At 44.6% G+C, this 26402-nt stretch overlaps 2 protein-coding genes and 1 long non-coding RNA gene across 3 annotated transcripts; 1 reads left to right on the top strand and 2 right to left on the bottom strand.

The window, feature by feature from the left end:
- Positions 1-1341: 1341 nt before the first annotated feature.
- LOC108639756 (myosin-8-like) lies at positions 1342-7035 on the bottom strand. The gene is made up of 7 exons (XM_018072988.2): positions 6812-7035; positions 6554-6679; positions 4184-4354; positions 3984-4088; positions 3812-3907; positions 3549-3686; positions 1342-1826 (listed from the first exon to the last, which is right to left on the bottom strand). Exons 1-7 carry the CDS (start codon positions 6950-6952, stop codon positions 1803-1805), a joined length of 801 nt encoding a protein of 266 aa, XP_017928477.2. The 5' UTR covers positions 6953-7035; the 3' UTR covers positions 1342-1802.
- On the bottom strand, positions 6933-26099 carry LOC103766653 (myosin-3-like). The gene is made up of 32 exons (XM_025895129.2): positions 25888-26099; positions 23669-23812; positions 23426-23582; positions 22657-22684; positions 22472-22577; positions 21856-21948; positions 21481-21544; positions 21306-21404; positions 20715-20818; positions 20500-20638; positions 19828-19946; positions 19485-19634; positions 18861-19031; positions 17849-18158; positions 17628-17701; positions 16877-16964; positions 16668-16785; positions 14646-14769; positions 14417-14553; positions 14085-14340; positions 13667-13909; positions 13114-13290; positions 12888-13033; positions 12712-12802; positions 11909-12298; positions 11674-11800; positions 10203-10321; positions 9528-9724; positions 9165-9348; positions 8500-8665; positions 7591-7715; positions 6933-7408 (listed from the first exon to the last, which is right to left on the bottom strand). The coding sequence occupies exons 1-32, from the start codon at positions 26089-26091 to the stop codon at positions 7016-7018; spliced, it is 5043 nt and encodes a 1680-aa protein (XP_025750914.2). The 5' UTR covers positions 26092-26099; the 3' UTR covers positions 6933-7015.
- Positions 18885-25363, top strand: LOC108639776. Its single transcript, XR_001920714.2, has 3 exons — positions 18885-19042; positions 20103-20360; positions 23965-25363. It is a non-coding gene; the product is annotated as an uncharacterized LOC108639776 (long non-coding RNA).
- Positions 26100-26402: the final 303 nt, after the last annotated feature.

Below are 26402 nucleotides of genomic sequence, written 5' to 3' on the forward strand. Positions count from 1 at the left end.
ACAGGTTTATGAAGTAGATTATTGCACTGGGTAACCAGGCATTTGACGTGGTGGAGTAGGATCAGTGACATGGCCTAAGAGCAAAGCAGGACTTGGGATTCCATCTTGAAGCACAGCACTGTGCCATGAGCTGCTGAGAACAAGGTGCAGGAATTCCCCTGGGAAAGAGCTGCTTCCAGGCAACTGAAACAGAAGTCATCCCACAGGAAAGAAAAAGAGCAACACACCTAGATATATCCCAATGGGTGTGAAAACTAACATTCAATTCTGATTCCCCAAAATCACAAGCCCATCATAGTGGATGGAGGCCTGTCTTGAAAGGATCATGGTGTGGGGACAGTTTTTGGGGAAACTATGGCTAGGCTGACTGATAAGGTTTATTAAAGTTCCAGATTTCTCAGAAAAACCGAAGATCTTGCATCTTATCAAGTCAGTATTTCATTAGGTTATTTTCTGGAAAGTAATAGGAAAAGTTGGGCCACTGCATAATAATCATTATCAAATGCTCTCAAGAAAATGTAAAAAAATCAATTGTAACTAGGGCATTAGTTCACAGATCTCTGGAGAACAAGGTAAGAGGGGAAATCAGTAACCCCAAATGCTGCTCAGCCTGGCAATAGGGCCATCCTGGCTCTTTGCCAATGAGCATGAGTGCACTGGGTGAAGAGGAAAGAAAAAAAATGTGTCTGACAGGGAGCCATGGTGAAACCTTCAAAGGTGTCATGGGAGGGACAGGTGTCTGCTGATTTTATTAACCTTTATTAACCTTTTTGCAGTTGAAAACTGAGAAAGATGTGACATCCATCACTCTTTTTCAGACAGGAGTGACAGAACATCTTGGGTTTCTCCTCTCCCATCCTCGTTACTTGTCAGCAGAAGCAGGCCAGACTCCTTCCTGAGCACTGCCTGGCTCTGTCCTCGAGATAGAGGACATCCCTTCCAGGGATGTCTTCTCAGCAGTCTGCTGGGTTTTCTCCCTACCTGAAATCCTGCAGTTTCAACTATACCATACATTCACCACAAAGTAGCTGAATGCATCTTTGTCCTTGGGAAACACCAAGCAGAAGTATGGTGCCCAGTGCCACTGGGGAGATGAGCTTCAGGCAGCTACTCAGACTTTGCTGCTGGCACTGCAGAGCATTTGATAACCATTTCCATGGGAACAAGCACAAAAGACACGTAAGTTCAAGTCCTGCTCTGCTTGGAGCTGCAACACTTGGTAGGTCAGAATTGGGCCAACTTTCTGACAGGTGGTTTGACTATACGGAGATTCTAAGCACTCAGTTTGCAATGCACACAGATGGCTGTGGGCTCACAGGCTGCACCAGTCTCATTCTCCCATGCAGAAGTACAGCAGTGTAACTAAGCACGAGCACTGTAATTTTGTTCACATTGCATGTTTGATATACCACATCTGTTTGTACAGTACTTTATTTTCAGCTTCATTTAACAAGGTCAGGATACCTGCTTTCAAACAGAAGGTGAGGAGGAAACCTGTCAAACATCTAGGTTTTAAATTCAGGATAAAATTGGTCAAACTGATCATGGTAGCAGTAAGACTCGAACACACAGTTTTGACTATGCTAAGCTTAGCAACAAAATGACTCTCATTTGAACATCCACATTTGGAGCATCTGAAGTTGCAGGTATCTATTTTATTGACACTGGTACAGCAGCAGTGGCAGAAAATGTTTGTGTTCACAAACAAATAGAAGATTACTTCCTATGAGTGTAGCTCTAGCTACTGCAAATCCACAGCTGGAAAGATACTTTGTGGAAGTTCTGGTTATCCCAGAGGAAGTTCATTTTTCAGTTCCTAACACCACCTGGAAAGGAGAGGTTTTGTTCAGTCTACACATGTCCAGATGAGTCTTTTGATCCCTGAAATCATCCATCCCAATGCACCATCCAGGTAGGATGTGCAAGTGGAAACCAGACCAAGGCAGTGGTGTCTATAACACATCACCACACGTCATGCTGTTGGACTGATGGGTTCAAATGCACAAACACATCTGTTGGCTTTCCTGAAGCGCTACTTTCATGCTGCATTGCTTAAACAACCTCCACCCTCTGGGATAAGGAGTACACCAGCATTTCCAAAAGTGAGTCTATAGCATGGAAGGGCTTAAAAGATTTAGGCATCACAATGATTAATTTTAGGCCTACCAGAACTTGTGCCACGAACTTATGCTCAGTATATACTGCACAGTATCAGGTAACTCAAAGGAGGATCTAAACCTGCAGCAGATTGCAGAGAGTGGCCCATAGTCAGTCTGCTCAATCTGTCTTTACCTAAGCATATCCAATAGGAGATACCTGAAATCTTGCCACTGTCTAGGTTTCCAATTCAATTAGAGATTGAACATTCCCTTTATAAAGTAGTCTCATGTCTAGAGACACCTGGAAGAACCTAGACTGAACCCTCCTAGTGTGTCCTCTGCTTCTTGGCAAGATATCCTGGCAAGCACTGAGGAGTCAAAGCCTTTTCCTGCTGCAGAGCATTAGGTGACAGTGAAAGCTGGCAGAACCAAAAGTGTCTGTTGAGTCCCAGGCCAGATCCTTCAGGAGAAAACATCTCTTCCAGAGTGAAAATGCTGCAGAAAGCAGTCTGGAGCTGAGGTTCTCCATTTCCTGGATATGTGCTCTAGGCCCTAGTAGTTTTTCCAAGACATGCACTGGGGTTTTTTACCTCCAGCCACAAACTATGCTAAACTAGTGCAGTCAAAAGATCACACTAGGAAAGGTAGCTCCAGATCTTGTGCCAGTCTTGGGTTAGAGATAGACAACTGCCAGGGAAGTTCAGCTAAAGACACAGAGCTGCTGCTCTTTTCTCAGTCAGAATGCTAATTCTGCCTAAGGCTCACAGGAGGGATGTTTTAGGAATGTTCAGAGTTAGGTTGACTTACATTATTTTCACTTAATGAAGCAGCTCCTTAAATCTGAAACTAATCTGATGAAATCAGCCACAAAGCAATGCTCAGCACCAGAGCCTGAAATGCCAGAGGCAGAGAATCATAGCTCACAGAATGTTGTGAGCTGGAAGGGATCATCTGGTCCAAAACTCCTGACATGGCCAGGAACATCTTTCCAGTGAAAGACCAGGTTGCTCAGAGCACCATCCAACCTGAGCCTGAACATTTCCAGTGATGGGGATCCACAACATCTCTGGGTAACCTGTGCCAGGGCCTCACCACTCTCATGATGAAATATTTCTTCCTTTTGTTCAATTTATTTAATTAAACATACCCTATTTCAGTTTAAAACCATCATCCCATGCCCTACCACTAAAAGCTCTCCTAAAAAGTCTTTCACTGTCTTTCTTATAAGTCCCTTTTATATACTGAAAGGCCAGAATAAAGTCTCCTCAGAGCTTTGTCTTCTCCAGGCAGAACAACCCCAACCCTCTAAGCTTTTCTTCAAAAGTCCCTTCCTTCCAGAGCTGTCCTTTTGAATGATGGCTGTACCCACTGGCAAGGCACAAACCTGCTGCTCAACTTGCTTGAGCAAACAGCACAACTATACACCTGCCTCCTGCTGTGAAGCCTTACCTTTGTAGCAGGGCCTTCTCGGGCTTTGGCTCTGAGCTTGTTTACTTGGCTCTCAGCAATAGCTACCCTTTCCTCAGCCTCATCTATCTTATGTTGTGCTTTTCTCAATTTGGAGAGATTAATATTGGCCTGTTCATCCTGAAATTGCAAAACAAAAAAGAAATTAAAAACCATCTGGCAACATTCTGAGGCACAGATCCAGTTTTTAAACTGACGGTACTATGAACTGGTAAATAAGTATTTGCTTCAGTTTAGTGACTCACAGCTTCCTCAGCTTGTCTTTTGTAGGATTTGATTTTCATCTGCAGTTTATCTACCAGATCTTGTAACACCATCATGTTCTTCCTGTGTTCTTCATTCTGAGTAAAGAGAATATGTAATTACATGTCCTTGGGAGACAAAACATCAGAAGAATTGCTTTCTATTTTTACCCACCTGGAGCGTGAGCTCTTTGACATGCCACTCATATTTGCAGATGTTTTTCCTAGCCTCTGCAGATTGTTTATGTTCTTCTTCCAGCTCAGCTTCTAATTCTTGGATCTGGTGAATTAATCAACAATTACCTTAAGCAAGACTCACATAGGACTTGGAGAAGAAAGGTGTCTCTGACTCCCATGTTCAGCTGTGGTACTCACCCTGATCTCCAGCTTCTGGATTTGCTTCTTGCCTCCCTTCAGGGCCAACTGCTCGGCCTCATCCACACGGTGCTGCAGGTCCTTCACCGTCTGGTCCAGGTTCCTCTTCATCCTCTCCAGGTGGGCACTGGTGTCCTGCTCCTTCTTCAGCTTTTCTGCCATCATAGCCGCCTTGAGAGGAAGATGACACAAGAAACCAGAGGAATGTGAAGGAACAGTGCATGCTGTGTACCAGTGGAGCATTTACTCCTGTTTCCTGATGACCATTCCTGCCACTCCATTTCCTGCTTCATTTTTTTTGCGTGACATGATAGTGGCAGAAACATGACAGGAATAGTAGGAAAAAGGATGGGACAAGACTGTCTTGCTGCACACGCAGAGCTGGAATGACAGAAAGGGTAAATGCTCTGTCCCACTGTATGGTCACACTGTGACCTCCACTGCCAGCAAGGTGCCACAGAATCATAGAATCACAGAATATTCCAAATTGGAAGGGATGCACAAGGATCATCCAGTCCAACTGCTGGCCCTCCAGATACCCCAGCAATCCCACCATGTCCCTGAGAGAGCTGTCCAAACCCTCCTGGAGCTCTGGCAGCCTTGGGGCTGTGCCCACTGCCCTGGGGAGCCTGGTCAGTGCCCAACCACCCTCTGGGGGAAGAACCTTTTCCTGAGATTCAACCTAGCCCTCCCCTGACTCAGCTTCATGGATTGGGAAGAACAGGAACCAGAGGACCTGGGGGGTGGCTTTTTCCATTTTGAGATTCAATTACTTTGGAGGAAGCAACCAATTCTCTTCACCTTAGCAGGAGAGTATCGGGTTCTTTAATTCTGAAGACAAAAGAGGCTACCAAGTGAATCCTCCTTGCAAGAAACAGCACTGGGAGTTAGGAATTGCTGTCCAGATGTCCGTAGGGAAGGTCAAGGAAAGCCCTTTGCCACTAAGCCAGGAGGCATCTCCTGACACAGCAGTTTGGGATTTCCCAAGTGCACAGAAAAGGGGTCCACAGGGCAGGGACTCACTGATATCTCAGATGGGATTAGCAGAGCAAACCTGGAGTCATTTAAGCAAAATATTCCTCTAAATGCCAACAGAAATGAGGAAAGTGTCTGATTCCTTCTCCTGCACACAGGGCACAGCCAGAGCCACAGCAGAGCCTGGGAACAGGCTCTTGTGCTCAACACCTGGAGTGTGGTGGGTGCTGTGCTGTAGTGAGTGCCCTGCTATTTGCCACAACAGCCTGGAGGGCTACTGCCACATGGCACAAAGTAGTTTAAAAGAATCTATGCTATTTAAGACAAACTAGGATTTAGTTTGCTCTCAAACATTGGACTCCTACACAATAAAATGAAGATTTTGGTGAAATATTGAGTGATGTCACTTACAAAAAATGTAAAATTCAAGAAGTTGCTTTGGCAGCAAAATATATGAAAAAGTGTATATTGAAAAATGTGAGAATAAAATAATGGTACTAGATATTTTATATATATGTGTGTATAATTTATTGTAATGTTCTATTTCTCTTTTATTCAAACAGAATAGAAGTTATTATAAAATAAGAAGTTCCATATCAAAATGAGGAAGAACTTCTTTCCATGGAGGATGGAGAGCACTGGAACAGCTGCCCAGGGAAGGTATGGAGTCTCCCTCTCTGGAGATATTCCAAACCCACATGGATGCATTCCTGTGTCACCTGCTCCAGGCAACCCTGCCTGGGCATGGGAGTTGGACTGGATGATCTCCAGAGATCCTTTCCAAGTCTAATGATTCTGTGATTTTATCTAGTTTTTTTTTTTCATTTTCATGAGCAAGTGGAAAAGTTTTCTTTCTATTTTAACTCCAAATAATGTATTTAAGTGTTAAGATTTTGGTTTGCTCCTCTGCATCAAAAATGATTAACAGGTTGAGTTCCATGACATACCAGCCCTATGGCCTGGCTGAGCTTCACAGGCCTTGTCTGGGAGGATTTAGCACCAATTTTGAATGGACATTTACAATTCTCATTTAAAAAGTTGTTAAATAGGATTTTGCAAAGACAACTATTCAAATTCATTAGCCACTGTAGTGGTTTCAATACTGCAGGATTTCTTTGTGGATTACATTTTCTTGCAGCACTGAAGAAAGTTATTTGTTTACGACCAACCAAATGTGGGTTTAGTCCATAAATGAAGGCAACAGCCCCAATAACTCATCTCTCAGCAGGACATGGTCCCTGTTGTTCGAATCCTCTTCTGACAGGTAGCCTTTTCAACCATGCCCACAGACTGGTTCTTGTACAACACGTGACAGGAGTATTTACATTAACCCCTAGCAGCAATGCTTCTGGAAACCCTGAAAATTCAAAGGGAAAAACACAGTAACATCCTCACATCTGTCATTGCCTTCTTTGCTCTTTCTTCAGCACTTTTTGATTCATTAGTAACATCCTCTATCTCTCTTTGGATTTGTGCCATATCAGTTTCAAGCTTCTTCTTTGTATTAGAAAGGCTGGTGTTCTACAAAGAAGAAAGAGAGAGGCTTTGAGTGTCTGGTTTTGGTCTCTTACACACAGATCACGAATTACTATTCATTCTTACTCCATGAACCTCCGGACCCCAAAATATGTCAGTCTTAGCAAAGGAAACTACCTGGGTATGGAGGAGCTGCACACGTTCACTGGCATCCATCAGTTCCTGCTCAGCCACTTTCCTCGACCGCTCCGTCTGCTCCAGGGCTGCCCGTAGCTCCTCAACTTCAGCCTGCAGCAGGTTTGCTCTGCGCTCCACCATGGCCACCTGCTCCTTCAGGTCATCCTGGGTCCTGAGAGCATCGTCCAAATGGATCTGGGTGTCCTAAATTTGAAGAGTCAGTTTTGTCCTAACAAACTTCTCGAATACTGTGCTTAAAAATAAATCAACCACAAGGTAAACAAAGACCTTGAGAGCTCCCTGGATGCTGTGCAGGTGTTTCTGTGCCTCTGCAGCCTGGTGGTTTGCATGGCTGAGCTGGATCTCCATTTCATCCAGGTCTCCCTCCATCTTCTTCCTCAGCCTTAAAGATTCACTTCTGCTCCTGATCTCAGCATCCAGAACACCCTGCATTGTCTCCACAGTCCTTTCATGGTTCTTTTTTAACTGGTTGATCTCCTCATCCTTGTCAGCAATCTTTCTGTTGATCTCTGTCTTAATCTGAGTCAGTTCTTGGTTGACAGCAAGGATTTTGACCTCTTCATGCTCAAGAGCTGCCTTTAAAAGAAAAAGGATAAAAACAAAGATGAAGGTAACATTTTGGAGAACATGATCAGTGACTTCACAGAAAATCCAAAAGTTTGTGGCAATCAATATTGCACACAGGCGGTGCCAGGAAAGGAACAAAAAGCTGCTTAGCATGCTCTATACTTTTTCCAGTAATATTTAAACTAACTCACCTCTGCCTCCTCCAGAGCTAATCGCAGCCCATTTTTTTCTACTTCAACTTGCTTTTTTGCTTTCTCAAGATCTCTGATCATTTTGCCATTTGCAGTAATTTGCTCTGTCAGATCAGCTACTTCCTCTGGGAGAGAAGAATGACATCAACCAGAGGAGCTGAACTCTATGCTCTGTGGCAGCGTTCAGCACCTCTTTTGCATGTATAAATATGTATACACATACATACATGTGTACACAGTCGTATATGTGTCTGAAAATATGTACAGATAAAAACAGACACAGCCAAGTCATGCAGGACAAGTGGGGCATTAGTGTGGTTTCACAGCCCTCCTTACAGGGAGCCTGGAAGAGCCCTGCATGTGTTATGTCTCTGGATAGGCCATCAGTGTCCTACAGGTCCTGTCATTGCGTTCAGTACATCTGTAAATCTCAGTTTCACAAGTTGTTACAGCCTCTGGAGGTCATCACCTTCACCTGGAAATGGCACCTTGATGTCTCTGCAGCAGATACTACAGAGCCAGGACATTTGCTTTATTAGCTTTTTCACTTTACAAACCTGCTTGACAACTTTTGGTGAGACATTGACACTCTCCATTAAGATGGAGAGCACAGTAATGACAGAGTCTTGTCACTCAGTGCACGTCCTGCAGACATGAGTGTCTGCCTTGTTTTGGTAAGGGTGTGAGCAGCTAATCACAGAATAACAGAACGTGCTGAGTTGGAAGGGACCCCCAAGGATCATTGAGTCCAACCCTTAGCCTTGCACAGGCCCATCCCCAAAAGTCAGAGAGGATGTGCCCCAGAGGATCAGACAAGCCCTCCTTGAGGTCTGTCAGCCTTGGTGCTGTGCCCACTGCCCTGGGGAGCCTGTTCCAGTAGCAAAAGGGAAACCAGAGCCAAACACATACGCTCGAGAGTGTGGTTCTCCCGTTTGATTGTTTCAAGCTGATCTAAGTTTTCCTTGTAGGCATTTTTCACTTTGAAAAGCTCCGTGTCCAGCGAGCACGATTCTTTAGAGAGAGTTTCCCGCTCCAGCTGGCTTTCCTCATACTTCCCCTTCCATTCTGCCATGACCTGAAAGACATCATAGGATCGTAGAATGGTTTGGGTTGGAAGAGACCTCAAAGATATCTAGTTCCAACTCCCCTGCCATGGGCAGGGACACCTTCCCCTAGACCAGGTTGCTCAGAGCTTCATCCAAGCTGGCCTTCAACACTTCCAGGGATGGAGCAGCCACAACTTCTCTGGGAAACCTCTGTCAGTGCCCTCATAGGGAAGAATTTTTTTCCCAGTTAGCCACCTAACCCTCCCCTCTGTCAGTTTGAAGCCATTGCCCCTTGTCCTGTCACTCCAGGCCATTGTAAATAGTCTCTCTCCATCTTTCCTGTCAGCTCCCTTCAGGTACTGGAAGGCTCCAGTTAGGTCACCCTGAAGCCTTCTCTTCCAGGGCGAACAATCCCAATTGTCTCAGCCTTTCCTAATAGGAGAGGCTATTATGTTTTATTTCCTGCTAGTACTGAAAATATTATTTTATCTGGGGCTACACTTAAAAGATACTGTGCTCACTTATCACCTTATCAAAATTCTGCTGTTTCCTGTCCAGGGCAGCTGCTGATGTGTTTGCTCTCTCTACATCCAGCGTCAGATCCTCCACCTCCCCCTGCAACTTCAAATTCATCTTCTCCAAGGAGGCACACTTGGAATTCACAGTCCCTGCCTGTTCTCCTGCTTTCTGGAGATGCTGAGCAAGTTTTTTCCTTAAGGAACATAAATAAAACACACATATGATTGAAAAAAATCATTGCAGTATGTATGTCATTTTAACTAAGAGTATTGCAAATCCCACTAAAATAATTCAGGTTGGGCTACTAAAAGTAGATCTGTGTCCTGCACAATATATGTAACATCTGGACAGCTCATCCCACTCCCCACGTACTTGGCCTCCTCGAGCTCCTCCGTGCGCTGAATCGCGTCCGTCTCGTATTTGGTTCTCCACTGGGCCACTTCGCTGTTGGCCTTGGACAGGGCGCGCTGCAGCTCCCCCTTGGCTTCCTGCTCCTCCTCATATTGTTCCCGGAGCAAGTCACAGTCGTGGCGAGCGGACTGCAGGGCGTGGGCCAGGGCGTTCTTGGCCTAAACATGACCCATAATATTATGTATTTGTGTTGGCTGTGACCGGCAGGCAACCCCATGACCCTGCACACCTCAAATGTGGTCACTGTAGCTTGGGCAGAGGGCAAAGGGCTGGGGCTTTATAAGTGTTCAGGCAGCTACCTTCAGCTGCCACCAACTTTTCTCAGCTCTACACCTAGAAAAGACCAAGACTGATGCTTCCACCTTGGCATATGCTGTAACTTTTCTTCCCTGCAGCTACAGAAGCAAAAGAAATCACATGGACTATGGCTTTAAAATTTAAAAACTTAAATCACTTCTAGCATGTCAGTCATCTGCAAAGAACTTAACACAGTGCTCACTGTACACATCCTTCTCAAGAGTAATTTTATTGTGTTAGTCTGTGGGCAATACTAACAAACTTCCAAAAGTGTTTTTTAAGTGAACTGAGACCCTGACACATTTTGAAGCCTTGCATGTGTTCAGTAGCTCACATTACCTCAATCTCTTCCTCTAACTGCCTCTTGAGTTCCTCCATTTGCTGTGTAAGTGCCTGTTTGCTTCTCAACAGCTGCAGCGTTACAGTCTCTTTCTCCTTGAGTCGATGGCGTAGTTCACCTGTGACAACAGAGGACAAATTCTCAGTCCTGTCCAGATTAAGCATCCTGTAATTTTTTTTCCTAAAGACAAATTTGCTTTAGAAAATTCACTTAATTTTTTCTTTCAAAGCCTAGCTTTCAAGTAGTAGGATTTTATGCTGTCACACTGGCTGAACTGACAAAAAGTGCTTTAGCAGCTTCCTATAATTGGTGATACAAAAACTGTGATACAAAAGATAAGCCCTAAAGTTTCACTTCATAATATTTACAATAACTGGAAAACATATATTCCATACCACCCTCTGTCCTGTGGGCTGAAGGACACCCGTCCTGTTTCTTGGAGAGGTGCCTATGGGTCATGTCATTATCTCTAGAATTCTTGGAACTTCTTGTAGCCCTCAAATATTGGGTTTTTTCAGATTTTTCCTGAGCCATTTTACATTTCTTCTCCAGTTTTCAGTTTTGTTCTAAGATTCCCCTTGAGCACTATGCTCAATGACCCTACAACAAACTGGTCATAGAATCACAGAATCATCTTGCAAGCACGACCACTTCCAAAAGATCACCCAGAAGAAAAAAAGAACAAATTTGGTTATGGTCTATGTGTTCCCACATGACATCTAGAAGTGTTGTACATTCCTTTTCCCTGAGAAGGAAAGGAAATCACATCTGATATTTATTGGAACAACTTTTCTCAATTAAGTTTCTACAGTTAGCGGTCTCGAGCTGTTACTATTAGTGCTAGGCAACTCTGAACACAGCACATCCACATGTTCCTCCACGGCTCACTCACACACACTCACCCATCTCTCCCTAGAAGGGACAGCACCTGAAGGCCACTCCCAGTTCTTGGCTCAGCAGAGGATCTTACTGAGGGACCAGCCAGGAAGACTCTTGGGCTCCTGTTTTCATCTGATGGGATTTTGGATGTCTGACCCTGTTGTCAACCAGACCAAGGAGTGTTCACACTCATCACTCACACAGTTCCAAGGAGCATGTTTGGTGCAGCAACAAGCTCCATGATGGGAGCACAAAACAGATGCTGCACACACAGTGAACATGTGCACTCTGGGCAGTTCTAACAGGCTGCTCAAATAATTTTGGACTGTCCCAAATTCACAGTTCCCCTGCATGAAATAAGTGAGCTATGTCACATCATTCTGGGAATCACTTACCTAAGCAAATAATGCTTGCAACTGGCACATGAACTTTAAAGTGTCCCTCATGAACTCATTTCCTTTGATTTATTACTAATGTTACCTGGGCCTGTACCAATGAACAATTAGGTCTCACTCATGGCACACACTAGAGAACCTCTTTGCTACTGAAGGAAAAACATATCCTCTCAGCACATCTTTGTGCCTTCCTTACCAGACTCTGTCTGGAGCTGGGCTTTTTGTATCACCATCTCATTCAAATTCCTCTGGTTCTCTTCAGATTTGGCTTTCATCTCACTCATCTGGTCTTCCAGGGTCTGATACCTTTTTTCCAGATTAGCCTGAAAGAGAGTAAGAAAGTGAAACCTGTGTAGGTGTGTTTGTATGGCATTAAATTCCCACCAGACAGAAATATTGGCAATTCAAGTATTTAACTTGTAAAGAAACACCTTGGACTTAGTAATGGTCTTTGTACTCCTGGCCAAGTCATCAATCTCCATCTTGAGCTCGCTCTTCTCCTTCTCCAGCTTCTGCTTGACGCGCTGCAGGTTGTCGATCTGCTCCCCCAGCTCAGCTGTGCTGTCCGCGTGCTTCTTGCGCAGGGCGGCAGCCGTGGCTTCGTGCTGCAGCGTGGCCTCTTCGAGGTCCCGGCGCATCTTCTGGAATTCTGCCTCCCGCTTCTTTTTAAGTTCTGTTTGAGCAGTGGTGGCTCCTCCAGCCTCTTCAAGGCTTCTTCTGATTTGCTCAAGTTCCTGAGCCAGCTCACCATGATGCTTCTCTGCTTTTGCCCGTGTCGCTTTCTCACTCATAGTCTCCTCCTCCAGCTCAGCAACATGGGCCTGAATAATGAGGGAATAGCACATCAGGAATTAAATAGGGAACAGGTAATTCAGTGCTTAGGTTAATGTGTATTTGACACAGGAGAACACCAAGTCCCTTATTTTATAGATTATAAGCAAAACAAACTCCTTTCAAATTCCATTGTTTTGGCAATGTAGGCAAAAAGTTACTAACAGGAAAGGACCTATGGATCCACTCATGGTAACTTTAGATCTCAGCTCTCTCTTATTGTATGGGGCTTGTGTGGACAGGTTTTGGTAGTGGGGGGATGCACGAGTGGCTTCTGTGAGAAGCTGCTTCCCCCATGTCTGATGGAGCCGATGCCAAACCATGGACAAGTATTGTTCATGGTACTGCAGTTTAAACAAACAAACAAACAGTAATGACAAAATAGTTACATGAAGTATCTTGCCTGCAATTCTCTGATCTTCTTCTGCAATCGAATACCTGAATTCTGCCGTTCCACAATTTTATTTTGCTTCTGGTTAAAATCAAAGTCTTTCCTGTGAAGGAAATGTTCTTTTAATAAAAAGAAAATATGTCCAGTTAAAACCAAATAGTAAATTTGTCACATTTTTTTCCTCGTACTTCCTTAATTTTTCATCTAAATGTTGTTTATAATTCTCCAGATCCACTATGGTTTCCTGTGCAAGTTTCAAGTCTCCCTCAAGCTTTCTCTTTGCTCGTTCAAGATCCACACACACTTTTCTTTCCAGTTCTAAAGATCCTTCAACCTGTAACAGAAACATATATAAACACAACTGATGGAACAACTGAAGAATCTGCCCCTTCTCCTTGTGTTGAACATGCTCACATGGTTCACTTGCTGCTCCAGCTTGATTCTGGCTTTGGTGAGGTTATTAACTTTGTCCTCCTCAATTTGCAGGTCATCCAGAGCCTGTTGCTGGGCTTCTTGCAGAGCCTTCTTCTCCTTGACTAACTTTGCAACAGTCTCATCCAAACCTGTCACTACTTCAGTCAGATTTTTCACCTATTGTAAGGCAAAACACTTGAAAGTCACTAATAATTTTGGCCTTTATATAATCAATGAACACAGGCAATGAACTCATTAAAAGACTGCCAAAGAGACTTATTTACTTGCATTGTATGGTCAAACTATACAATCTCTCTACTTATATATCAACCCTTCAGAAGTCACAAAGCAATGTTGAACTTTGATTTTATGAATTTTTGTATGATTATGGGTTGGTTTTCCTGCACAACAGTTGTGACCAAATTCAACACCAGGCCCATGGATTTCCTTATACTTGAACTCCTGTTAGTGTTCAAGCTTACTGAACCTTTACAACCTATACACAGACAGAGCAACTGTTATTAAACATGCAAATAGCAGAAATAAAAAGCACCTTGTTTTCTGTGGTATGCTTTTCCTTTTCAGCCTCGAACAATGTCAACTCGAGGTCATCAAAATCTTTCTTCAGCTCAGAGCATTCATCCTCCAGCTTCCTCTTTTTGGTTGCCAGATCAGCATTTATCTCCTCTTCCTCCTCCAGCTTTTCCATTATCTCCCCTATTCTTGCTTCCAGCTGGAATTTTGCTTTGATCAGCTGGTCACATCTTTCTTCAGCATCAGCCAAATTTTCATTTTCCTTTTACAGAAAACAGAAATGTGTTTCATGGTCACACATTGGCACTGACACTTGCAGAAATCACCTGCTCATTAAGCGACTGGAACATGAAATAGAATTTGCTTTCAGCCCTTTCCTGAACACTCAGATAAAACTTATGTAATCTGAAGAGCCAAATCTGGTTTAAATTACGTACCGTCTGTACTTTCAGCTGCAGATCCTTTTTCTCTTTCACCAGAATCACCATTTTCTCTTCTAGTTCTTTCCTCTTGGTTTCTGATTTAACCAGTTCTTCTTTTGTTCTCTCAAACTCTTCTTTCATTGTGGCCATTTCTTTTTCAGTTTCCACACTTTTCAAGAGAGGTTTTAACTTGAAGTACAGCTTCATCCAGGGCCACTGCTTGACTTTCATGAATGCACGGATGTTGTACTGGATGCAGAGGATGGACTCTCTGAAACCAAAGTGCTCCATCAGTACTGTAAATAAAGCCCATCTTTGAGCAATCAGACCTCGCAGAGGACACACACCTTTGGTCGAACATTCTTTTCAGCTCAAGTCTCCTGAGGTATCCCCTGCACAAAGCCTGGGTCCATGTGATCAGCTGTCCTAAGCAATCATCTCGCATCTCTTCCAGGACACCCAGCAAACCTGCCTTGAAGAACACCTGCAGCCAAGGAACAGAGATCACTCATTGCTGGGCTCACATTTCAATGCAATGAATGATTTCTCATTGCATGGCAAAATTAAACATTTTACCTTAGTGTGTCCAAATTTGTACTGAGTGTGATCTATCTCAATGGAAGACAGTAACTTTTCACATGCCTTCTTGCTGTCAATAAACTTTCCCTCTGGAATGACACCAGCGTTCAGAAGGCGGTATCTGACAAAATAAAGGAAAAAACTTCCCCATCAGTATCATTTTAGTGCACAGGATGCCACAAGAACAGCTGTCAGTTTGAAGATACAGAGAAAGGCTGAGTCTGACTCACACCTCCAGCCTCAAATAGCAAAGCTGTAAGAAAAACAGCAAATAGCAGCAGGTCAGTTCAGTAGGATCCATGGATGTGTTACAGCCCTCACTGAGACTGAGGGCTTGGATGGTCTGTTCTCTGGACCTGAGAGACACTGCTCATGTGTGTCACAGTCATTATCACTGTTGTACAGGGACAGTTCACTGGGTTAGCTGTAAATTCAAAGAATAAATGGATTTTAGGAATAGAGGACCTACTGCAGTTAATCTGACTTCCTGTATAACTGACACATAGTCCTCCCAGACCCTTGTTCATTCAGCCCTCTTGTGATAAAGCTAGTATATATTAAAAAAAAAAAAAAGAAGAAATTTCTATCTTATCTGAAGCCTTCAAACCTCGGGATTGTCCCAGGCAAACTATTCACCCTCACTGTAGGAAAGGTAATATTTCACTTCTACCTTGACAACATCCTTTTTCAGGTCACGCCTTTGGACTCTTTAAGTTCGTCTTTTAGCAAACAGCTTCCTGCTTTACATCCTCTTTACATCTGTAGGTTCTCAACACCACAAACAAACCATCTGTTAACATTCAATTTCATGAGTTAAATAGAATCACAGAATGGTTTGGGTTGGAAGGGACCTTAAAAATCATGCAGTTCCACCCCCTGCCATGGGCAGGGACAACTTCCACTAGCCCAGGTTGCTCCAACCTGGCCTTGAACACTTCCAGGGATGGGGCAACCACAGCTTCTCTGGGCAACCTGTGCCAGGGCCTCACCAGCATAGTTTGATTTCAATCTCTCCCTGCACTTGAGTTCACATTTTTCCTGTAGCTCTTTTCTGAACCATATACAGTTTTTCCTGTTCCTCCCGAAGCATGGAACCCAGAATTAGACATAATAGCCAGCAATGGACTACACTGAAAGATTATTCCACTCCTATTGTTTTCACAAATCTGCCCACCCATATCACCCCCCCGGACATTGTTAGTGCTCCAAATACCAGTTCAGCCCTTCTCAGTGTCTTGCTCTCCAGCACACCCTGTCCAGACCTGTAAGGGGGTGCGTGTGTGATTTCTTTGTTCTTAGAGATCTGACCCTACATTTGCCTTTGTTCAAACACAACGAGTAGACAACCCCAGCTGGGTTGCCCTGAATTTAGCAACCATTTATAAATGTCTTATTTGCACAGCAGTTCCCAAGTTAAGATTGTTTGGTCATGGGGTTTTTACTTATAAACTAATGTGCTAATGCTGTAGAAATGTCAGCATGTAGAAATGTTAGCTCAGTACAAAATGAGAGGGCCATGTGGAACTAGCTTAGATGTCCTGCTGAAGTCCCTTTTGTTACTGCAGCCCTATTTGCCAGTCAAACTTGGCATTTCATCAAAAAGTGGTATTTGGTTTAACACAATTTTCTCTCAGTGAAACCACTCTAGTAAGAATTAATTAAACCACATTCTTCAAACCTCTACTAGATAGTGGTTAAATACAGGATGTGCATAGACCACCCTCTGCATTTTTGCTGAAAAAAGCTTGTGTCAAATTTGAGAATTAAAGCAAAGAATACCCAAACATTCAGATGAACATGAATGAACTTGAAAACAGGTTTTGGTGTACAGTATTCAGGAAAGTATTTGGGTGGGCACTGCCCATACAGACCACGCCTACTAGATGTGTCTTCATGCTTTCCATAGTTGTTAAATATTAAAGTAGTCTTTTCCTAGCAACTATATCATTGATTGGTTTAGCAAAACTCTTCTCTCAAATGAATTCGGCTCGATACAAACACAGGAATGCAATTACAGACCTTTGTTTAAAATCCCCATATGGAATCCTGTTAGGAAATCCTTTCCTGCAGATCTGAATACCTTCCAGGACACCGTTACACCGCAGCTGGTGCAGAACGAGCTTGTGATCCATGAGGCCTGTGACAGAGCAACGTGGGGATGTATTAATGGGTTCAGTACTGGTCAACTCCTCTTTCTGCCCCTTTCTAATCTGTGTTTTATGCATTACCTGGGGTCTTTGTTTCATTGGGGATGATGCAACGCACAAAGTGAGGATGAGTTGTTCGCAAGTTGGACATCAGCTTGTTTAGATTTTCCTGTAAAACAGAGATAATGGTCTTTCTTGATCAAAAGAAGTTTTGATCAAATAAATAAATGGATTAATTTCTTGCTTTTATTACTTAGATATATTAGTTACATATATTTAAAATATAATTGAGCTACAAAATCAATGTTTGTCTATGACATCATAAGTCATCTGTTCTGCAGGGTAGTGCAATTCTTTAATCATCTCATGCAAGAATGACACTTTCTGAGTATGGCCCATGTCCCAGCCAGGGGATGATGCACTCCTCATCCTGCCAGGAAGGGACCAGCCTGTTCCTGGCCTCAGGTGTAGATGCATCACAGCAGCATTAGGGCTGCAACACATAACTTGTGTTGCCCACACTTTCTGCAAGGCACTGGCTGCCACACAGTGTTCTCAGAGGGACACATGCTGGAAGAAGCCAGTGACAGCCAAAGAAGGGAAGGATGTTGGTAGCACCAAAGGGCGAAGCAAAGACAGCTACCCGTGCTGACAAAGCACATCACCTCCCTTCTCCACCACCATCCCACTGGACCTCAGCAGCAAAGCAGAACTCAACCTTTGCCATATCCCAAATGTAACTTGCCACAGAGTGGTCACAGAGAAAGTGGGGCTGGTGATCCTGTGCAGCCAGGGGTGACAGCACTGCCCTCCCAGCAGAGAACACACCTACCCGAAAGAGCACAGACACAGTCTGGAAGGAAGAGCCCTTTTTCTTGCTTTCTTTCTTCTTTCCACCACCTTCAGCTGGAAAATGAGATGACAGTCCAGCTGCAGATCCCTTTCCCAGGGTTATAATTGTGCATCTAACACATGGCACATGAGCACTGGCTCAACAGTGACTCATGTCACATGACAGGTACAGTAGGAACAAGCATGATCCTCTGATCTTACCTTCATCTATGGAAGAAAAGGCAGCATAAAGATGGCATAAAACCTTCACAGATGATTTCTGGTACAGCCCAATGACAGTTTCATTCAGGGGGTCCTTGTTCTTCTCCAGCCACCCAGTGATGTTGTAGTCCACTGTGCCAGCGTAGTGCACCAGGGAGAAGTGGGCCTCAGCCTTGCCTTTGGCAGGCTTGGGCTTCTGGAAGTTGCTGGATTTGCCCAGGTGCTGGTCATAGAGCTTGTTCTTGAAAGAGGTGTCAGTTGCCTTGGGGAACATGCACTCCTCTTCCAGGATGGAGAAGATGCCCATGGGCTGAATAGAAAAAGGGTGTTTTCAAATAAGATAAATTCAAGTTACAATAATACAGAGTAAAAGAAATGCTCAAATTAAAGTACTGGAGGTATTTTATAGAGAATTAGCCTGGGAGGAGCAAGTAAGCAAGATTTGTTGTGAACAGCTAGCAAGATATTCAAAAGCACTCAAAAGATTTTCATGAATAGTTTTGAACTACACAGACAGTGTCTGGAAAACAAAAGAAGCCAAGCAAAAATTGTGTAGTAACTTCTTAGAATACAGTAGTGACTTCTCCTTACCCAGAAGGAACAAAAAGCAAGCAGACATCAGGCTTTGAATTTAACTGAGAGGGAAACCTGAGCAGGAACCAATATGCAGAGGACAATTGGGGTAAATGTGACAATGAAAGATGACAATTTGTAATGAGAAAGAGAAGAAGGAAGAAAGGAAGGGAAAGAAAGAAAAAAATTTAAAAAAAGAAAGAAAGAAAAGAAAGAAAAGAAAGAAAGAAAAAGAAAGAGCAGTGTCTTTTTAGAAGACAGAATACATTCACAGTCAGTCGATAATTAATCACAAAGGTGATGTTTAAAGGAACAGAGGAGGTGAGGAGACCTGAAAGCTTCACAGGGAGACTGCATTGAAGGCACTCAATCCAAACACTCTCAAGAATCCCTTCCAGATCCAATTTGTGTGAGTGCCAAAGATGCTTAAGAAACTCACCTTTTCTATAAGCTCAATGCAGGCAGCCAGGTCCATCCCAAAGTCAATGAATGTCCATTCAATTCCCTCCTTCTTGTACTCCTCCTGCTCCAGCACGAACATGTGGTGGTTGAAGAACTGCTGCAGTTTCTCATTGGTGAAGTTGATGCACAGCTGCTCCAGGCTGTTGAACTAACGTTTGAGTAAGTGTGTTAGTAATGTTAAACTGCCTCCAATCAATTTATTTCACAGAGATGTCATAGCAAAGTCAGCCAGGCTGTCTCAGAAGGGTTTTGATAACAGTGTAAAGAATATACCATGGGTGGTCCAGGCTTACAGAGAAGTTGTGCTGTGCAGCACATGGTTGCTGTAGCCCGCACTGGCTATGTTTTTGGATGGCCCTAATGTCACTAAATGCAGATTCTGTGGGGAGGGGGACAGCAGATTCATTGCTATGCTTCTGCCATGTCTCTTCTCTTACAAAGTAGGTGATGGATCTACAAAGGCAGAAGCAGCTTCAGAGAGATTTGCCCTGTTCTTGAGGGTTGCACTGAGGTGAGGAGGAGGAAAGGTCATAGAAGTCAAACAAAATGAAAAAGAATTTAAAGACAGCCAGAAGTCTGAGAGTGCTGTATAAAATCAAACCTCAAAGATCTCAAATCCAGCGATGTCTAAGACCCCAATAAAGTGCTGCCTTGGCAGTTTTGTGTCCAGCTGTTGGTTGATGCGCATCACCATCCACAGGAAGAGTTTCTCATAGACTGACTTGGCAATGGCACTCACTGCCTGGTGCACCTGCAGGGAGATGGTTCACACACCTCTGTCAGGGCACTGCCAGGGCCCCATCAGAATAAACCCTCAGCGTGCCCATGTGCACAGCCCACACAGTGCACTAACAGCCCCTAATGGTCCTGACCAGCTCGGCTGTGACCTGCACCCATTCCTTCCTTTAGGCAGAGGATGGTCCCTGCTGCTCCTTGACACTCACCTGATCCACTGTTTGGCCCTTCAAGACATATTCATTTCCCACTTTCACCCGGGGATAGCACAAAGCTTTCAGCAAGTCTGCTGAGTTCAGGCCCATCAGATATGCTGCTTTGTCAGCCTCTGGAAAACAAAATCATAAGCTGAAATACTTTCTTCTTAGCTTAGACCTACAGAGTGCATTGGAACCAGCCAGAGCTCACTCCGAAACCTGCAACGTGGGTGGCTTTAGCCTATCCACAAAACTTGACTAACATTCTCATTTACTCTTCTGAACAGCCTTGTAGAGCTGGTCCTCATGATGGAATGGCTACGGCAGCCCTAGCTGATGTGGTGGAACCTGTGAGGGCATTGGTAATGGGACAAGAGTGGTTTTCCCTTCAACTCACTTCTCCACAATGTCACCCAAGCAGCCCAAGTCTGGATGTGTGACCAGAAACTCGTGAACACTACAGTAATAATATGTCCTAGGCACAAGGTCCTTCAGCAGAGACATCAGGAATAAAGTGGATGCAGAAAGTGACTCTACTGGAGCTGGTAAGCTGAAAGCCAAACCTTTTTTTTTGTGGTCATTATGGAACAACTGCATCTCTCCTGGAAAACTCCTGCTGTTTCTAGTGAAAAATGGTATGGAAACCAGTTGGAAATAGTTCTCTCACAGCCATGAAAGTATTACCTTCTGTGCCATCTGGCTCTGCTTGCTCCTCACGTGGTTTCTGCTTGAACTTTATGTTTCCGTAGTGCAGGATTGCCCCTGTCAGCTTGTAAATCCCCATTCTCTCATCAGGGCTGAAGCCCAAAATGCCAATGGCTGCCTGCAGATGAGACAGATCAGCCGGTTATAGCAGTGGTGAGAGTAAGAGTGAGACTGTCCTCGTTAACTGTACCCACATCTGTGGCAACAAGCTCCTCCTGGTCATCAATGCTCGCCACAGAGATCTGCCCTTGGCTGATAAAGGGGTAGTCATATGGGTTGGCAGTGATGAGAAGCATCTCTGAAAGGCAAACACAGGAGTGAGAGCCAGAACTTAGCAGGGTAGTTGGAACAATGGCTCAGCAAGATTTCACAAGCTCTCCTTACTTTTGCATCCCAAAGTCTTGGTTTTCTATTAAGAGACAAGGAAGACAGAGGAAAGCCATTCACCCCTGCACCTCACCTGCACACAGTTTCTATTAGAACTTACCCAGGGAGAATAAATGGGAGGTAGAGTAACCCTGAGTGTGTCCCCTGTCACACAGAGACACCAGTGCTGTGCACAGCAGGTATCCCTGGCCTGGCCAACACCGTGATGTCAGGGATGTAAATAAGCATGACCAAAGTGTCCCTGCTCTGCACAGCCTGAGGCACTGCCTGGGGGCAGGTGACACATGGCACCAGGGCAGCAGTTGCCACTGGACCCTCCATCACTGAGCTGGTATGTTGAGGGGAAATGTTTCCCACAGTGACTTTACTTAATGTCACCAGGTGATGGCTGTCCTTACCAAGCAGTTCAGGCTTCTTACTGGAGAGGATCTGGTAGAAGATATGGTAGCTTCTCTCAGCTTTCAGCTGGAAAGTGACTCTTGACTTTTCCAGCAGGTCTGTAATATGCATGCATAGAAATTTTTCAGGCTCTTCGCCTTCTAGCAGAGCAGTCAGCCCCCCTCAGTCACTCACAGGTCTCAATGTCACCGGAAGCCAGTTTTCCAGAGGTTCCAAAATGGATACGAATGAATTTACCCTGGCAAGCAGACAAAAGATAGTGGTCAGTGCAGCAATCTCTGTTTTTCTTTCTTGAGTTTCAGTGACAGCACCTCCAAATCAGTCTGAATTAGGTTAGATATCCAAATCTAGATAATGGGGAACAGTTTGCTGCAGCCCACATAGCTGTGAGCATGAAACAGCTGCAAACACATCAGCATCTCACAACCAACCATGAAAACTTGTCAACAAGAACATTTTTCCCAGCCCAGGGGCTCCCAGTTGCAACTAACAAGCAGGTAAAGAGCATTAGAAATGCAGGAGGGCAGAGACAGACACAGGATGACTCACAAAGCGTGAGGAGTTGTCATTTCTCATCGTCTTGGCATTCCCGAAGGCCTCCAGCAGTGGGTTGGCGCTGAGGATTTGATCCTTGAGCGTACCCTGCAGGAATAATTGAATAATTATTGAAAAACACCATGAGCTTTGTGGTAGGAAGAAGTGAATCTATTGCATGATTATATGTGCAGCCATGTGCCTTTCATTTCAGCTGTGCAGTGCTACTGCAGCACCTTTTCAACTCCAGCACCAAGAACCAGCACTGGGGGTAAAGAGTGAATGAGTCATTTGCCTCTTATTCAGAATTTCTCTCATTGTCAGAGTTCTCAGGTCTCAGCCACAGGGACAGACTAATCCATGTGAGGAAAACTCTGATTCTTCCTGGACACCAATCCCACAGATCTGGTTTCAGTCCAAGTAAAGCTACACCTGTGCAGTGTCAGTGGCAGCTCCAGTGGCTTGTATTTGTTGTGGTCGTACCTGCACATCAGCCCCTGGTCCTGCTGCCTTTTGAGAGAGTGACTGAGGCTAATAAAAGATATCTTGAGGGAAATGTTTGTCACCAGTGCTGTCCACAGCCACAAGTGGACATCCTGAACTGCCCCTTGCCAACCCCTCCTCCTCACACCTTCATCCCAGACTCCTTCATGGCTGGGTCCCCGCTGGCTGCAATGGTTGCATAGTACTGGATGACACGTTTTGTGTTCACAGTCTTCCCGGCACCGGATTCCCCACTGTTGAAAGAAAGCACAGTGAAGAAAAATCCAGCCCCTTTTTGCTGGACACAAAGCCCAAAGTGACAGATGTACTTACGTGATCAGGATAGACTGGTTTTCATGATCTGTCAAAGGGAAAAATACCTGCAGTCAGAGAAGCTGTAGGGAAAAGTGCTGGTTCTCAGGCAACTGTGACCTGGTGTCCATCAGAGGGAAAGAAACAAAATCTCTGCAGGCAAAACTGAAAAGCTGCATGGTCTTCTCTCCTCCTCTCTTCCCCTCCCTATACTCCATTTTTTGTCTTCTCCCCTCCACCATTGCTGCAGTCTTTCTTGCTTCTGTCTTTATCATTTCTAATTTTATTGATATTTAATACAAGACAGGACCCTATTCAAACTAAACCCATCTATTTTGGTGAAAATATTTCTACCAGCTCTGTTCTGAATCTACCTGCTGTTGCTTGAAGCCACGTTCAGGTGTGCTGACTAGGGACTTCCCAGGTAGTGTATCCTATCCAACTGCAACTGCCCTTTGCAGAGGTCCCTGTTATGGTCCTTAGCTTAGTACTTAGACCAGGAATGCAGATAAATGTGCAGGACAACAGCAGATGCTTCAAAAATAAAAAAAAAAACATTTCAGGAGACAGGAAAAGCTGTCTGGAGCAGGTTTCGCATCATTCAGAGCTAAAATAGTTGCACATTAATTAGGAGACTAAGCAGACAATCTACACCACGACCCAGACCAAGGAGCTGGGGTAGCACCCTGCAAAGGTGACTGAGTCCATGGCAGGAGTGGAATGGCACTTGGCAGAACTGCATTTCTGACACAGTTTTTTCTATGAACCTGGTCAAAATAGAGAAACTCACCAGTCAGCATGAACTGATAGGCGTTGTCAGAGATGGAGAAGATGTGTGGAGGGACCTCCTGGCGCTTCTTGCCTCGGTAGGCCAACACCACCTCCGGGTTGTACACGGGCAGCCACTTGTAGGGGTTGACAGTGACGCAGAAGAGACCCGAGTAGGTCTGCAGGAAAAAAAATGGAACAGAAGAGTCACTGAAGTCCAGCTCCTGTGGTTGTACTTTCACCTTTGCCAGAAGAGGGAACTTACATAGATCATCCAGGAGCTGTAGCGGTCCTTGAGGTTGTAGAGGACGGCAGGTTCATGCAGGTGAGTCAGCATGGCCACATCCTCAACTCTGTCAAACTTTGGTGGGTTCATGGCATACACATCATCAGGTTTGACAGCAACTGTCTATAATTCAGAAAGAAAGAGTGAACCTTGATTCAGCAACTCTCAACAGTCCTTTCTTAAATACACACTGAGACACAAACTCAGAGAAGTAATAACATCTGTAAGGCTGCTCTAATTCATATTTTTTCTTTCTGTTTAACTGTGCAAAACAGGATATGGCTATTTCAGGGCAAACACTGCTGCCAGCCAGGAGCTCTACAATGCTGTCAAACTGATACGATGTACATTTACTGGCCTGGAACTGCTACAAGCACAAAGACAGAATTTCTGATGGAGCAGATCTTTCCACACATTATTGCTGCTTATGAACTTCAGGTCTTCAGCACAAGATTCATCAATAGCAAATCCTGCTTTGGGACTGACTTGTTCCACTCCTGCCTGTGGCCATTCCTAATTGAAGAATGGTTCTATCTCTTCCAAACAGCACCGTCTGCTGGGCTCACACTGTGGGTGACTGTCCCCTCACACAGCCAGGGCCTGTGGAGATGGGGAGGGAGGCAGAAGATGTACAGGAAAGCAGATGTTCACAGCTGGTAGCAGCTCATCTCAGCCACTATGAACCATGAAAGAGCTTGAAAATCCTGCTGTAATTTATTCAGATGACTTATCCCACTGCTTTTATCCATTGCTGAAATTGTTGCTCCCATGGACTGGTCCAAGCTGACTAGACCAAGGCAAGGAGGAAATAGTGTGGAATCATATTTGATTCAGAAAGACCGAACACTGTTTCTTACCTCAAGTCCTGACTAGTGGAATGGTCTTGGACTCCTTTGAGAAAGCAAGAATTATAGGCCCAGTTTTCAAAAGCAGCTTTGTGATATGCATCCCTAAATACCTTTTTTTTAAAGCACTCAAACACCTGAGCAATTAAGACTCGCAGGAAGTCTCCATGTAGAACAAGAGATCGTGCATTAACTGCTCCTCACAGCACACACCTGGGAGTCACTACTAACAATGGCAGCTCAGTGCTCAGGAGAGGGTAGGAAGCTCTAAAATATTAGGAATAGTTAGAAAAGAAAGGGAGAAGAGAAGGGAGTGTTATGTAGGAAGTGTCCATCAGTTCATCCACACCTTCATTACTGATCACAACTCTTAGAAGGGATAGAATTGTACTAGAAATGCTCCAGAGAAGAGAAACAAAGATGGTCACACATATGAAATGGCTTTTCTATGAGGAGAGTACAACCTGAGAGTTTGGGGGTGAAAAGGAGACACTTTCAAAGTTTGCAAAGTCTGGAACAGCAGAGAGAACAATAGCCATAGCAAGGAAGAATTATTCTCCTCTACTCCTTGCGAAAGAAAAAATAATGCTGCATATAGCAGAGAAAAGGAAGGACTTTACACTTAATCCAATTTTAAAAGTGTGAAAATCTTTCCCACAGGCCACTACAGGGGCAAAAAGTCCAAATGGCCATAAAATAGTCAGGCCCTAGGAAAGCAGGACCTTGTGCATCTCAGCCTGGTGCAGCCTCAGTCACTTCCCTGAGACTGCTGTGGATCACTGCTTACTCTTTACTTGCTTTCTAAAACTCTTGTAGCATTTACTGCCAAGATGCTGGTTGAGGTGGTTCTTTGAGCCTCTGCAATTATTGTTACAAAAGTTGTCAGGACATGAGCTGCTATGGCATTTCAGCATTTTTGGAAGAGTAACACCTTGGGGGCTCCTCTGGGAAACTACAACCAGTGACACTGACAATATCACATTCAAATGGGACTTTCAGATTATCTGTCTGCTCTGCTACCAGTAAAGGAAAGAATTTATCAGTCGATATGACAATGTTAACTGAAAAAGTGTTAAAAGCAGTGGTTGAGGAATGCCAAGACTGGCAAGGCAATGACCTAACCTGGTTTAGAGCATTGCCTGCTCTTTAAAGCCCAAACTAAGAATAATTATCCAATGAGTAACTGTATCCCAGCATTCAGAGCTATGCTTTCCTTTGGAGGCTGTGCTGGTCCCAGTTGGAGGGCAGAGCAGGGCAGATTTCCTGCCTGAGCTACTCTGGTGCTTCCCCCGTTCCTTGCCCTCCCCAGCAATGCCCTGGGTCCCTCAGCAGGACCAGGAGAAATGCACTTACTCTGCCATCCTCTGTCTCCACAGTTATCTTCCCATCCTGTGCAGCCTTGATCTTCCCTTTGGTGTACTCCACCTCAGGGTCAGCCACAAAGCAGTAGGTCTTGGCATCAAATGGCTGGTTCTGGGCTTCTATTCTCTCCTTCTCTGACTTGCGCAGGTACGGTGCAGCCTCACCAAAAACTTCCATGGCAGCATCTCTGCTCATGGCTGGAGCTGAAAGACACACCCTGGTGTGTCCCTGGTCCCCTGGGCAGTCCTTAGAGCAGAGTGAAGCTGAACATCCACAGCCCTTCCCAGCTGTCTGCTCTGAGCTGACCCCTCCCAGCCCTCACCTGCTGCAGGTCTTCAGGGAGATGTTTGTCTTTCAAAGCTGGAATGTACAAACCTAGTGAAAAGGAGCTGCCACCCTTTATGGCCCCAGGGAAAGGAGATCCATGCCCAAAGGAGCAGGATGGCTCCCAGTGGAAGTGTGGCAAAGGGGAGGGATCTCTAAAGGATTAACATAGTCCTTAGAAA

The sequence above is a fragment of the Manacus vitellinus genome, unplaced genomic scaffold (assembly GCF_001715985.3).
Source record: "Manacus vitellinus isolate BGI_N305 unplaced genomic scaffold, ASM171598v3 scaffold_24_pilon, whole genome shotgun sequence".
Taxonomy (NCBI): domain Eukaryota; kingdom Metazoa; phylum Chordata; class Aves; order Passeriformes; family Pipridae; genus Manacus; species Manacus vitellinus.